The sequence below is a fragment of the Nyctereutes procyonoides genome, unplaced genomic scaffold (assembly GCF_905146905.1).
Source record: "Nyctereutes procyonoides isolate TBG_1078 unplaced genomic scaffold, NYPRO_anot_genome, whole genome shotgun sequence".
Classification (NCBI taxonomy): Eukaryota; Metazoa; Chordata; class Mammalia; order Carnivora; family Canidae; genus Nyctereutes; species Nyctereutes procyonoides.
Genome location: NW_026575049.1, coordinates 26,837,970 through 26,850,441, shown reverse-complemented (window position 1 = coordinate 26,850,441; position 12,472 = coordinate 26,837,970). Strand labels below are relative to the sequence as shown.

The window sequence follows — 12,472 nt, the reverse complement described above, 5'->3', positions numbered from 1 at the left end:
GCAGGCCTTCCTGGATCCCACCCTCTGGAAACTGTAACTGTGGGGACCCTACTCCTCCTGTGGCGACCACCAGTCCTCTTCCTGGGTTTCCCCCTATCCCCTATGTCACTGTACCATGGATTTTTTGGTGACTTGCTTCCTGGGACAGAGGTAGGGATGTTGTCAGAGTCCAGAATCAAAACCAAAGGTGTGGGATCCCTGGGTGGCGCAGCGGTTTAGCGCCTGCCTTTGGCCCAGGGCGCGATCCTGGAGACCCGGGATTGAATCCCACGTCGGGCTCCCGGTGTATGGAGCCTTCTTCTCCCTCTGCCTATGTCTCTGCCTCTCTCTCTCTCTCTGTCTCTGTGACTATCATAAATAAATAAAAATTTAAAAAAAAAACCAAAGGTGTGATTTGATGATGCGTTTCTTCCAACAGTCACCATTTGGGGAGTTTCAACCGCTGGCCTTGGTCTGAGTCCAGATACTCACTTGGATGAGTCCTTTAACCCTGGGTGGTTCCTTTTTGTCATGTCCCCGCTTGTCGAGTAGTTGTGCGGGGTGTCTAGGTCATAAAGTGGCTGGGCTCGTTTGCTCAGGCACCAGCGTATAGGACAGCATGTTCTTGTCTATATGTATGTCCTGAGGTCCCAGGGATATCCTGAGTAGGGAACCACCTCTTCTAATCCACCCCTAAGGCTCACAGTCCTGAGATAGACGCAAGATGTGTGGTCACCTCAGCCCTGGAGGACAAAGTAGGCTGGTCTGAGCCACAGGCTGGTGTCCCTCTCTCTTTTCCCCACAGCACATTCTCTCTGCTCAGAATCCTCCTGCTTCTGGCCCTGGCTACCAGGGTTTGCTCCAAGCCTCCTCCTGGGCTGGGCTCAGGTCCTGATTCTGCTCTGCCTGGCGATCCTCAGTACAGAAGAACAGGGCTCAATCGACTCGTGTTATTGCTCTCGTTCACTTTACCAGTGGGTACCTGCTTCAGAGAGATGCAGATACTCAAGCAGGTGAAGGCTGTGGGTGGGTCCAGTACACCCAGTTTCTTCTACTCCCAAGACAAACAACATTGTTGGGCACTCCCATACTGACCTCTGAGGAAAGTATCTGGGGGCTGTTTCTGTTTCACGCTCTGACAACCTGATGTGATGCCAGAAAATCTGTGGCTGTCACCTGTTGTGAGCAAGAGGGGGTGCAGCTCTGTTCTCTGACAGTCCCTCCTCCTGGGGACAGAGGACAAGGCCTTGGCTGGAGATGCTCCTGTATCCGTTCCTGGATCCATCCCACCTCCCTTTCCAGGCCCTACATTTGTACTCCACATGTGTGCAGACTTCGGAGGGGGGGACATAAGGGTCCATGTTGGGAATCAGGGGTTGGGCCTCCATCCTGGGCACAGCTGTGTGCCGGGCCCTCCATTTTTATCTCTGGGACGCCTGAGTCCCACAGGACATCTTGGTGAAACCATGAGCTGTCATCAAGCATAAGCCTCTAGTCAGAGCAAGAAGCAGTGCCATAGGCCCTGGGGACAGACCCAAAAATTAAGCCACTGTCTTGACCCCTCTGTGTCCTCTGCACTGAGGACTGTCTCAGTTTTCTGAGCACCTCCTCCAGGCTGCACTCCCCTTCTCTGGGCTCTGTCTCTTGGCTGCTCCTGTTCCCATGCCCCCATCTGGGCTCAGCCCTGGACACCCCATCTTTTCCTCCATCCCCAGGAACTGGGCCCACCCTGAATCTCAGCGGTGACCACTCTCCTGAGGCCACTGCCCACCCTGCCTCTCCCGTGCCGGGTTGCGAGTATATGGCCAGAAATTCCGGTGGACTGGTGCTTACATTGTGAGTAGAATGATTTATCAAACAAGGATATCCCCCTCTTTTTTTTTATCATAACATCATAATTTGTTGAGGAATGGTGATCTCAGACATTGTCTAACGCACTTGATACTTGCCTTGTCACTTAGCTGCCACAACAGCCCCCATGGTCATTCACAGCCATTGTCCCTGTGTTTCAAGGAAGGAGTTCAAGGCCTCTGAGCATGGAGGAGGCTGGGATCCAAGTGAAGTCCAGGGCCTTGTGAGCATACAGCACCCTTACAGAGACATCGCAGGGAAGCTTCTGGCTGGAGCTCAGACACTGGGGATGCAGGAGGAGCCAAGGGGGAGCACATGAGTGAGGGTCCACCCAGGAGGCCGAGGGTAGGTGCGATAGGACAGGGTTGCACATAATGAGCATCAGCAGAGAGGTGAGGGGTGTGGCCAGAGCAGGACCAGAGCCAGAAAGAAGGGCCTAGAGAGAGAGCAGGGCAAGGGCTGGGGTGTGGGCCACCCAGAGGAAGGGGTTGGTGAGAAGGAAGGCTCAGAGAGCAACAGGACAAGCAGGGTCTCCAAAGGAAACAACAACAGGAACCGTAAACAATGGGTCCCTGCTGGGCCATCATCACACTCAGTAACCACTGTGACCCAGCAGGACGTGTGGACTCTGGGGTGTTAGGTTTGTGTGGCCGTCTTGCTCCCTGGGCTGAGACCCTGTGCCTGGAGGCGGGCAGCCCTCTGGTCGCAGAGGAGAATAGCAGAAGACAAACACAAAGAGCCAAGCTGGGGAGTTCTGGCAGCTTCCCTGAGTGTGTAACACGGACAGCTCTGTGTGGCGGCGAGGAACTGCCAGGAGCGCCTGAGAACGCTCCCTCAGCCCAGAGTGAAGGCTCACAAAGCCAGACGCTTTGTTTGTTACATTCAGGTGATTCCCCCACCCCACCCCACCCATTCCCCCAGGATGGAAGCCCAACCCCTGATTCCCAACATGGACCCTTATGTCCCCCCCTCCGAAGTCTGCACACATGTGGAGTACAAATGTAGGGCCTGGAAAGGGAGGTGGGATGGATCCAGGAACGGATACAGGAGCATCTCCAGCCAAGGCCTTGTCCTCTGTCCCCAGGAGGAGGGACTGTCAGAGAACAGAGCTGCACCCCCTCTTGCTCACAACAGGTGACAGCCACAGATTTTCTGGCATCACATCAGGTTGTCAGAGCGTGAAACAGAAACAGCCCCCAGATACTTTCCTCAGAGGTCAGTATGGGAGTGCCCAACAATGTTGTTTGTCTTGGGAGTAGAAGAAACTGGGTGTACTGGACCCACCCACAGCCTTCACCTGCTTGAGTATCTGCATCTCTCTGAAGCAGGTACCCACTGGTAAAGTGAACGAGAGCAATAACACGAGTCGATTGAGCCCTGTTCTTCTGTACTGAGGATCGCCAGGCAGAGCAGAATCAGGACCTGAGCCCAGCCCAGGAGGAGGCTTGGAGCAAACCCTGGTAGCCAGGGCCAGAAGCAGGAGGATTCTGAGCAGAGAGAATGTGCTGTGGGGAAAAGAGAGAGGGACACCAGCCTGTGGCTCAGACCAGCCTACTTTGTCCTCCAGGGCTGAGGTGACCACACATCTTGCGTCTATCTCAGGACTGTGAGCCTTAGGGGTGGATTAGAAGAGGTGGTTCCCTACTCAGGATATCCCTGGGACCTCAGGACATACATATAGACAAGAACATGCTGTCCTATACGCTGGTGCCTGAGCAAACGAGCCCAGCCACTTTATGACCTAGACACCCCGCACAACTACTCGACAAGCGGGGACATGACAAAAAGGAACCACCCAGGGTTAAAGGACTCATCCAAGTGAGTATCTGGACTCAGACCAAGGCCAGCGGTTGAAACTCCCCAAATGGTGACTGTTGGAAGAAACGCATCATCAAATCACACCTTTGGTTTTTTTTTTAAATTTTTATTTATTTATGATAGTCACAGAGACAGAGAGAGAGAGAGAGGCAGAGACATAGGCAGAGGGAGAAGAAGGCTCCATACACCGGGAGCCCGACGTGGGATTCAATCCCGGGTCTCCAGGATCGCGCCCTGGGCCAAAGGCAGGCGCTAAACCGCTGCGCCACCCAGGGATCCCACACCTTTGGTTTTGATTCTGGACTCTGACAACATCCCTACCTCTGTCCCAGGAAGCAAGTCACCAAAAAATCCATGGTACAGTGACATAGGGGATAGGGGGAAACCCAGGAAGAGGACTGGTGGTCGCCACAGGAGGAGTAGGGTCCCCACAGTTACAGTTTCCAGAGGGTGGGATCCAGGAAGGCCTGCCCCCTAACTCCCAGGGTCCTGTCTCTACAGGAGCCCAGTGTTGAGCTCTGCCCATGAGCCAGAGACCGCCATGAGTTGCTGGAGAGGGGACACGACACAGCCAGGGAGCACTACTCGCCCCAGGGCTGGGCACAGGCAGCCTGTCCTGGTCCCTGGCTCCAGGGAGGGGAGGCCACCTGCACCGGGCAGGGCTGGGAGCTCATCCAGAGCCACCTGGCCTGGAGTCAGGATGCTAACGGGACCATCTATTTTTTTTTTTAAGATTTTATTTATTTATTCATGACACACACACACAGAGAGAGAGAGAGACAGAGAGACAGAGACAGAGAGAGAGACAGAGAGAGAGGCAGAGACAGGCAGAGGGAGAAGCAGGCTCCATGCAGGGAGCCCGACATGGGACTCGATCCTGGGTGTCCAGGATTAGGCCGTGGGCCGAAGGCGGCGCTAAACCGCTGAGCCACGCTAATGGGACCATCTGCTTCATGAAGGTGGAGAGACTCAGGCCGAGGGGCCGTGTGTGCACCCTCCTGGGCTACTTTGGCTCCAGTCTGTCTCTCTGGCACCACCAGTCTGCCCCCCTTCCCCCGCCCTGGGCAGCCCAGCCTGTTCCCAGTTTTCCTGACGGGAGAACAGAGACCAGTCCTGGCCTGGCCTGCACCTGCTCCCGAGGTAGGGGTGCAGACATGAGCTCTCACGGGGACCCGGGCCCTCCCTTCCCTTCCCTCCTCGGACCCTGGCACGCTTTGCTAGGAACTCTGGCGGAACCCCAGTAAGGATCTTTTCACATCTTCACTCTGTTCCAGAGCTGACTCGGGGAGGAGGGGCTGTCCTTCCCCAGAGAGGACAGGATCTCCCTCCTCCAGCTGGCTACCTGTGTGCTTCTAGGTCATGGCCACACGGGTCGTGTTGAGCGCTTCCCCTGGACCCAGAGGTCACCACGCAGGCTCTATAGCCACCTTTTCAGGAGCATGTCTCAGGGCTACAGGGACAGGGAGCATGCTAGTCCCTGGGCCTGTGCTGTGAAGTCTGTGTGAAGTCAGACTTCAGAGGACATGGGGCGGGGGCCATGGGTGAGGATGCGGGGCTGGGGTCCTTTGGGAAGGAGCAGGGGGACGAGAACATTGAGGTGAGGCCCCCCCACCCAGGTCCCAGCTGGCGGGGCCTCATGCTCCTGCCCCTCATCTGAGACTCACACAGGTGAGTCAAGAGGTAACCTTGGGGAGAAGGGCAAGAACCTTGTTGGCCGGGATGTGCCCTCTGGTCTTCCCGGGACGAGGATGCTCTCACTGCCTGTACTCTGGTCACTCACTGCAAATCGGTCTTCCAGACGTGGAGACACGCAGAGCCAGTCTTGTCTGCAGTAGAGGGGGCAGGCAGGCGGAGGCACGGAGCAGACAGTGCAGGGGTAGGGGAGCCGGGAAGGACGGGGTGCTGATGAACATTCCAGAACCTGAGACCTCAGAGCTGCTGGCAGAGGAGCTGGAGTGCTAGGGAGACTGTCCCGGGAAAGTGGGAGCAAGGCACCCTCCTGCAAAGGAGGTCCTGTTGGTCTCCCCACAGACGCTCCAGGACACTTGAAGGGGCACCTCTGCTCAGGAGAGCCAGTGCCGCAGGCTGAGCCCATTGAGATGCGGGTGTCCTGGCTGCAGGAGCCACCTGGAAGGCAGGGGACAGATGTGTGTGTGTGTGTGGGGGGGGGGGCTGCTGCCCTCAGTGGGCCTCCAGGGCCAGGGTTTATGCAGCAGGACCTCTCGCTCCTGGAGCCACTGCCTGCCCCAGCACAGGGCTGCATGCACACATAGGGGTCCCTGCCTCGGAAACAATGGGTGTGGGGGGACCAGCAGCGCTGCCTCGAGGGGGTGAGTGACCAGGAAACTCCGGGGGTCCTGGAAGAGAGTTTGGCCTGCATCAGGGCCGCATCCTCCCCCCTGGAAGGCAAGAGCTGGGGACTGGGTGGGGGAAATCCTCAGGGGCCCAGGCCTGGCCTCCGCAGCCCCCGTCCAGGGAGGGATGGGGGCTCCAGCTCAGGAGGGCTAGAGACTGTGGGTGTGTGCGGTCCGTTGGGTGCAGAGGCTGTGAGTGGAAACTTGGGCACCAGGCAGGACACCGCAGAGACCACCTGGGCCCCCAGGGGCCGGGGTCAGGGCTAGAGAGGACCGGGTCTAGAGGCTGAGGGACGAGGGAGGGGCCTCAACACAGGCCCCGGGAGGTCACCGTTCTGTCTGTCCCCCCCTAGGAGGAAGGGACACTGTGCTAAGGTTTCCACTCTCAGATGTGACTAGACAGCGGGGAGGGGGATCAGCCCCGCTGATCAGCCCCGCTGATCTCAGCTCTCAGTGGAGGCAGCCAGGTGTGACTCAGGCCCGGGTTGGCCCAGCTGGCCCCTGGGGCTGTGTCTCTCATGGGCCAGGATGGGGGGTGGAGTGGGTAGGGAAGCCAGGATGGGGGAGTCAGTGGGCCAGAGGGGCAGCCGCACGGGGACGAGGCTAGGGCCCCGGGTCCCCTCGGGACCGGAACACAAATTCCCCTTCATTGCTCCAGGCCTGGAGGTGGACAGAAGAGCACAGGTGGCCGCCCAGGAGGAGGGCTGCGTCCCCGCACCCATCCTTCTGACCCCTGTGGGGTCCTGGCCAAGTCCCAGTACCCTCTGGAGCCTTTCATTTCTGCTGCGGTGGTAATGGGGCTGAATGTCTCAATCATCCTGTGGGTGGTGGGCGCCTAGGGAGTGGGCTCCGAAGGAGAGCTCAGCAGGAGTTTGTCCTCCCGCCTGGAGAGGACCCGGGAGGAAGGTCCGGCTGCCGTTTCTCAGACCGGACGCTCCGGCCATCCCGGGACAAGGTTGTGTGCAGGTGCACAGGTGTCTCACCCTGAGGGCCCCGGGGAGCCCAGGTCAGGCCAAGGCCCTGCTGGCTGCTAAGGGAGACTCTTGGGGGGCAGGGTGGGGACACCGCCCAGGAGCCTGCCCTCTGGGGCTGTGTCTGTGCCCCGGCCGCCCTCCAGGGTCCCGACGCCTGTCCAGGTCCCAAGGCCTCCCGCCTTGCTGGTCCCTCAATCTGAGAGGGACCGCACCCTCCTCGGACCTCATCTGCCCTTGGTCACTCCTTGAGGCTTCCAGGTAGGGCCTCCGTCAGAGCAGAGAAACCAAAACCTGACCCTGGGGACTTCGGGTAGGACACTTCCCAGACAACTTCCTCCTATGTCGACACCCATGAGGGTGGCATGAGTAGCCCGAGTCGAGTCGAGAAGGGGTGTGGCGCGGTAATGCCAGCTCAGCAGCTTCCAGGAGTGCTGATGGTATATAAGGCTCCTGGGTCCGCGGGGAGCACCCCGACGGGAGAGCACAGGTGCGACCAGGTGGAGGAGCAGCCGACACAGAGCCAGAGGCGGTGAAGGGCCGTGGACATGGAGGCTGGCCCGGAGGACTGGGACAGGTACCCCGCCTCCTGCATCACCTGCTGCTGAGCCCCTGCCCAGGGCGGCCTGATGGGGCACCGCCACCCCCAGGGGCTCCTCCTGGACCCCAGGGCTCCTCCACGTCTTTGCCTCCCTCCTGCTGGCCCGTCCGGCTCTGATGTCCCGCCGGCCTCCCTCGGGCTCCGGGACTCATCCCTGATGGTCCCGACCCTCACTCCCTCCGATCCCGGAATTCCAGGTGGAATTGGGCCTGGGGATCACTTCTGAGCCTTGGGCCAGGAGGTCCCTCCCAGCTGTAGGACTTTGGTTTGGAAAGGGCTCGTGGTATTTTCATCCTTATAGAAAATCCCGTGATTATCTGAGGAGAATAGGCTCTGGTGTTGTGTTTTCGGCAATGGTCCCGAGTGGGCATGCGTCGGGCCCCGACACAGCGTGTGGCTCGGGCTGGCCTTGATGTCAAGGGGGGAATCCCCAGGGTGTCCCTCCACCACAGGGAGAGGGTCGGCAGGACGGGGATGGGCTGGTGAGACCAGGACATGGGATGCCAGCCTGCCCGGGAGAGGGAGAGGCCCAGGCGAGGTCTGAGCGTCCCGGGCTGCTCCTGCGGGGCACCGGGCAGAGGACTGGCCTGGCCTCCCCGGGGACCCTCGGAAGGGGTCGCAGAGGGAGGCGGGGTGGCACCAGCAAGCGAGCGGAAGCCTGTCCTCTGTGGGTCTGGCCAGCATGTGGGGCGCCGGGGTAAAGGGCGTGCGCTGAGGATCCAAAAAATCCGGCAAAACGAATGAGCTCATGAGCAATACTTTAGCGTTCTAAAGATCAAACTAGCTGTTCTTTGGGTTTTTTCTTAAGATGTTATTTATTTCTTCATGAGGGACACGGCGGCGGGGGGGCAGACACACAGGCAGAGAGAGAGAGGCAGGCTTTCTGGGGGGAGCCCGAAGCGGGACTCGATCCCAGGACCCTGGGATCACGCCCAGAGCTGAAGGCAGACGCTCAACCGTGAGCCACCCAGGCGCCCCAAAGTATCTGTACGTTTTATGTAAAATCTCTCTTCTACTCCAAACATACATCAGCAAGATGATGCTCAATACCCTAAAGGGAGCCCCGAGTCTTTGAGCTTCTCCCCCACTCTTGTGTCCACAGACACCTACTGGATGAGAACACCTTCACCCAGAACTTCCGGAATGATCATAACCCATCCAAGACCTACCTCTGCTACCAAGTGGAGCTCAGCGATGGCAGCTCCGGGGTCCCTCTGGACCAGGATAAGGACATCGTTCAAAATGAGGTGACTGGCCCAGGCTGACTGCAGTGTGCAGGGCCTCCCAATACTGGGACCATCAGGGGGTAGAAGGTTCCGGGTGGACATGAGGTGTGGGGTTGGATCCACGCACCTCTCAGGCTTGGTCCCGGCCCAGCAGCCACACCTCGGCCTGGAGTCAGGTGGGGACCGTTTCTGTGGTGGTCACTGGCTTGGAGCCACACATCGGGAAGCAGTCCCAGTGTCCCAAGGCCTGGCACCGTCAGTCCCTGTCACCCGAAGCCCCGGGCTCAGCCTCTCCCCTTCTGCTGTGCCTCCGAGGAAGGGTTAGGACAGAGGAGAAGGCTTCCAGGCAAGGGTCAGCTTTCCCTGGCCCCTTCCCCGGGGCGGCCCCTGGCCAGAGAGTCCGAGTTGTGTGGGCTCTCGACACTCCCCCTGGCCACAAGCGAGAGGGACTGGAGGGACCCTCGCCCACTCTTGGGGATCCTGCCAAGGCACTGCTGCCCACACCAGCATCCCCCCGAATGTCCATTCGGTCCCCGTGTCCCCATCACGCTCCGCCCAGATCTCTGCACTGCTACCGCTCACCTGACTTGCTCCGGGTCCTTGCTAGACAATCCCTCCCCTGGACTGGTTGGACTCATGTCCCAGTCCTATGACCCCAACAGTGACATTCATCCCATGAGCCAGGCACCTCCCCCCGGGCGCCCCTGCCCAGCCCTGCCCCCCCAGCGAGCCCTTGTGTATCTGCCGTGGGCTCGGCGCTGGGACTCGTGGAGGTAGCGACACCCGCGTGGAGTGGGTGAATGGGTGGATGTAGACAGGGCTGGACCCCTCCCTGGAGGAAGCACCCACTCCCACGGCATCAGGTCACTGACCTGGGTGCTCACCTGGCCTCCTCTCTCCCTTGTCTGTGGCTCTGCTGCCTCTGCCTGCAGGGCCCCAGTCGTGAGGGTCCCGAAGACCCTTCCCTTGGGCACAAGCTTAGCGGGGCTCCTGGAACTCAGTAGTCAAGTTGGATCATATTTGAATGCGGTGGTGTAAAAGCCAGAAATCCTGCATACCCCTGATCAGTGGGACCGCAAGCACCTGAAGGGACACCCGTCAGGTACAGGCAGGTGCGGAGCCATAGTGAGCAGAGGCAGAATGGGGGTCCCGAGCACCGCCCACCAGGCCCCTGGGAAATTGCCCTCCTGCGCTTGTCCACCCGTCCTGGTGACCCTGGATCCTGGGAATAGTGCGTTGACATCCCAGGGTCAGGACCTGAGCGGGGCCTCCCTGAGGCCAGGACCTCCCGCCACCCCCACCCGCCCCCCGTATTGACTGCCAATGCAGGAACCCTTCCGTGCCTCTTCTGTGTCAGGGTGGCGGGGGACAACATGCCGAGTTGTTCCTCCTGGAGCACATCCGCTCCAGGAACCTGGACCAGAAGCTCAGCTACAAGGTCACGTGCTTTCTCTCCTGGACCCCCTGCGAAAAATGTGCCGAGGAGATTATTCGGTTTCTGGCCAAGAACAGACACGTGAGCCTGAGCATCTTGGCCTCCCGCATCTACACCATGGGACCCTATGTGAAGGGGCTGCGCAGCCTGTACGACGCTGGGGTCCACATCTCCATAATGACCTTCAGAGGTCAGCGTGGGCCTCCTGGGGGGACGGTGGGCAGGGAGAGGCCTGGGGGGGCTACAGAGGGGTGGGCAGTAGTAGTATCCTTGGCGGTGGCCCCTGCTGGCTGCCTGCGGGGAGGGGAGGGGGCAGAGCCCGCAGGGCACAGGACAGGAGGGCCATGGGCCTGCAGGTCAGGGGCGACCGGTGTCCAGAAGGGGAGGGAGAATCGTGGGTGGCCGTGCCACGGAGACTCTAGAAAGGAGACAAGTCAGGTGGCTGAGGTTCCAGGCTGAAGAAAGAGTCCCGCGGGGTGAGGGGAGCCCCGGGGAGGGGACACAGCAGATGTGCAGTGGGGAGGGGCTCAGCCTGTCCCGGAGATCAGACACTCTGAGGCCCCTGGCCCTCCCCAGAGCCCAGCTCACCTCCCTCCCCCGCCTCCATGCAGACTTTGAGTACTGCTGGCAGAGCTTCGTGGACCACCAGGAGACACCCTTCCAGCCCTGGGCTGATCTGGACAGGAGGAGTCAGCAGTTGTCTCAGCAACTTCGGGCCATTCTCCAGGTGAGGTCCTCCCTCCCTCCTGCTGCCTCCGCTGCCCTTCTCCCTCCTCTCATCTCCCTGGTCTTTCCCGGCCCCTCTCACAGCCTCCCCTGGGTCACCTGCTCCCTCCGGGGCGCCAGCTCCACTCTTGCCCGCCCTGGCCACACTCCTCTGACCCTCACCTCCTGGTGCCCCCTCCCTTCCCCATCCCTGTGGCTGTCCCACCTCCCCTCTGCCCCCCTGTCTCCACCTGCAGAAGGAGCCTGAAGGATGGAGCCTCCTATAGTCTGCCTATAGACCTCAGGAGGCGTCTGTGAACAGCAGAAGGAAAGAAACACTTCCTCCCAGGAAATGCCCACTTGCCCTCCACCATCTTCAGCTTGACCCAAGGAAACCAGCTTAAGGCAATGAGCCCAGAAGAAAGTGTCTTTAAAAAAAAAAAAAAATCTGAGTAGATTTCCTTTCATTGAAAAATCTGTCCTAGGTTCCAAACATACATCATTAAGATTACAGTCAACGCCGCGGAGGAGTTTTCAATTTTTAGAGAAGTAATTACTTTAATTGATTTTCGATGCAGAGCCATGCAGGGAAATATTAAGGATCTTCTACCAACTGTTTCTCTGTAAACGTGTCACGATGTCCAGAGAGCTAAATAAAGGCTTGCAACCCCTTGCAAACCTGCAAATGCCTCTCAGTGTGTAGTGGGCCCTCAAGGAGGGAAGTGTCACACGAATTCCCTCTATTGCAAGTCACAATCACTAAGCCTAGCGGTAGGGGGTGGGGTGTGGGGGGAGGGATTTGAAATAGAAACCTCCCCACTGCCAGCCTATCCTATTGTCAGCAGCCCTGGTGGGAATGCGGGCACCTTGTAAGAGAATAGAAAGGAGTCTGGGCAGCCCCGGTGGCTCAGCGGTTTAGCGCCACCTTCAGTCCAGGCCTGATCCTGGAGACCCGGGATCGAGTCTCCCGTCGGGCTCCCTGCATGGAGCCTGTGTCTCTGCCTCTCTCTCTGATGAATTAATAAATACTAAAGCAAAATGAGTCTCCATATTGGGTGGAGGCAGGCCAGAGGGGCGGGTGGAGTCCAGCCCCCACCCCTGTAATGCCCTACCCTGGAGGGAGCCAGAGGGAAGGGCTTCCCTGCACAGAAGCTGAGCTCCGCCCCTCCTGACACAGGGCACCCAGACAGAGTCCAAGGGACAGGCACCCGGGCAGGACCCCCCACAGGCCGGCCATCACCCTCCTGCTGGCCTCTGTGGACTCCACCCACCCCCCCAAGTGGAGCCCGGAGCCTTGGCAGCCGGTGAGCCTGCACAAGTCCCTCCTAGATCACAGGACAGTCCCGGGGGGGCCCCCCTCCCAGATTCCTCCCCTGTCAGGGCCTCAAGGGAGCACCAGCCGCACACGGAGACTGTAAGGGGCTGGGAGAGGCACCCCGTAGGTTGAGATCCGGAGGGACAGAGAGTCAGACCTAGATGACCACAGTGGAGCGGGAGGGAGGGGCTCAGGCAGGGGCAGCACCCCAAAGGGG

The 12,472-nt window shown here is 59.5% G+C and overlaps 1 protein-coding gene across 1 annotated transcript; it reads left to right on the top strand.

Annotated features, from left to right (window-relative positions):
* Nucleotides 1–7,463: 7,463 nt before the first annotated feature.
* On the top strand, nucleotides 7,464–11,618 carry LOC129512092 (DNA dC->dU-editing enzyme APOBEC-3A-like). Its single transcript, XM_055329374.1, has 5 exons — nucleotides 7,464–7,550; nucleotides 8,677–8,821; nucleotides 10,158–10,425; nucleotides 10,847–10,962; nucleotides 11,198–11,618. Exons 1-5 carry the CDS (start codon nucleotides 7,522–7,524, stop codon nucleotides 11,225–11,227), a joined length of 588 nt encoding a protein of 195 aa, XP_055185349.1. The 5' UTR covers nucleotides 7,464–7,521; the 3' UTR covers nucleotides 11,228–11,618.
* The last annotated feature ends 854 nt before the right edge of the window (nucleotides 11,619–12,472 follow it).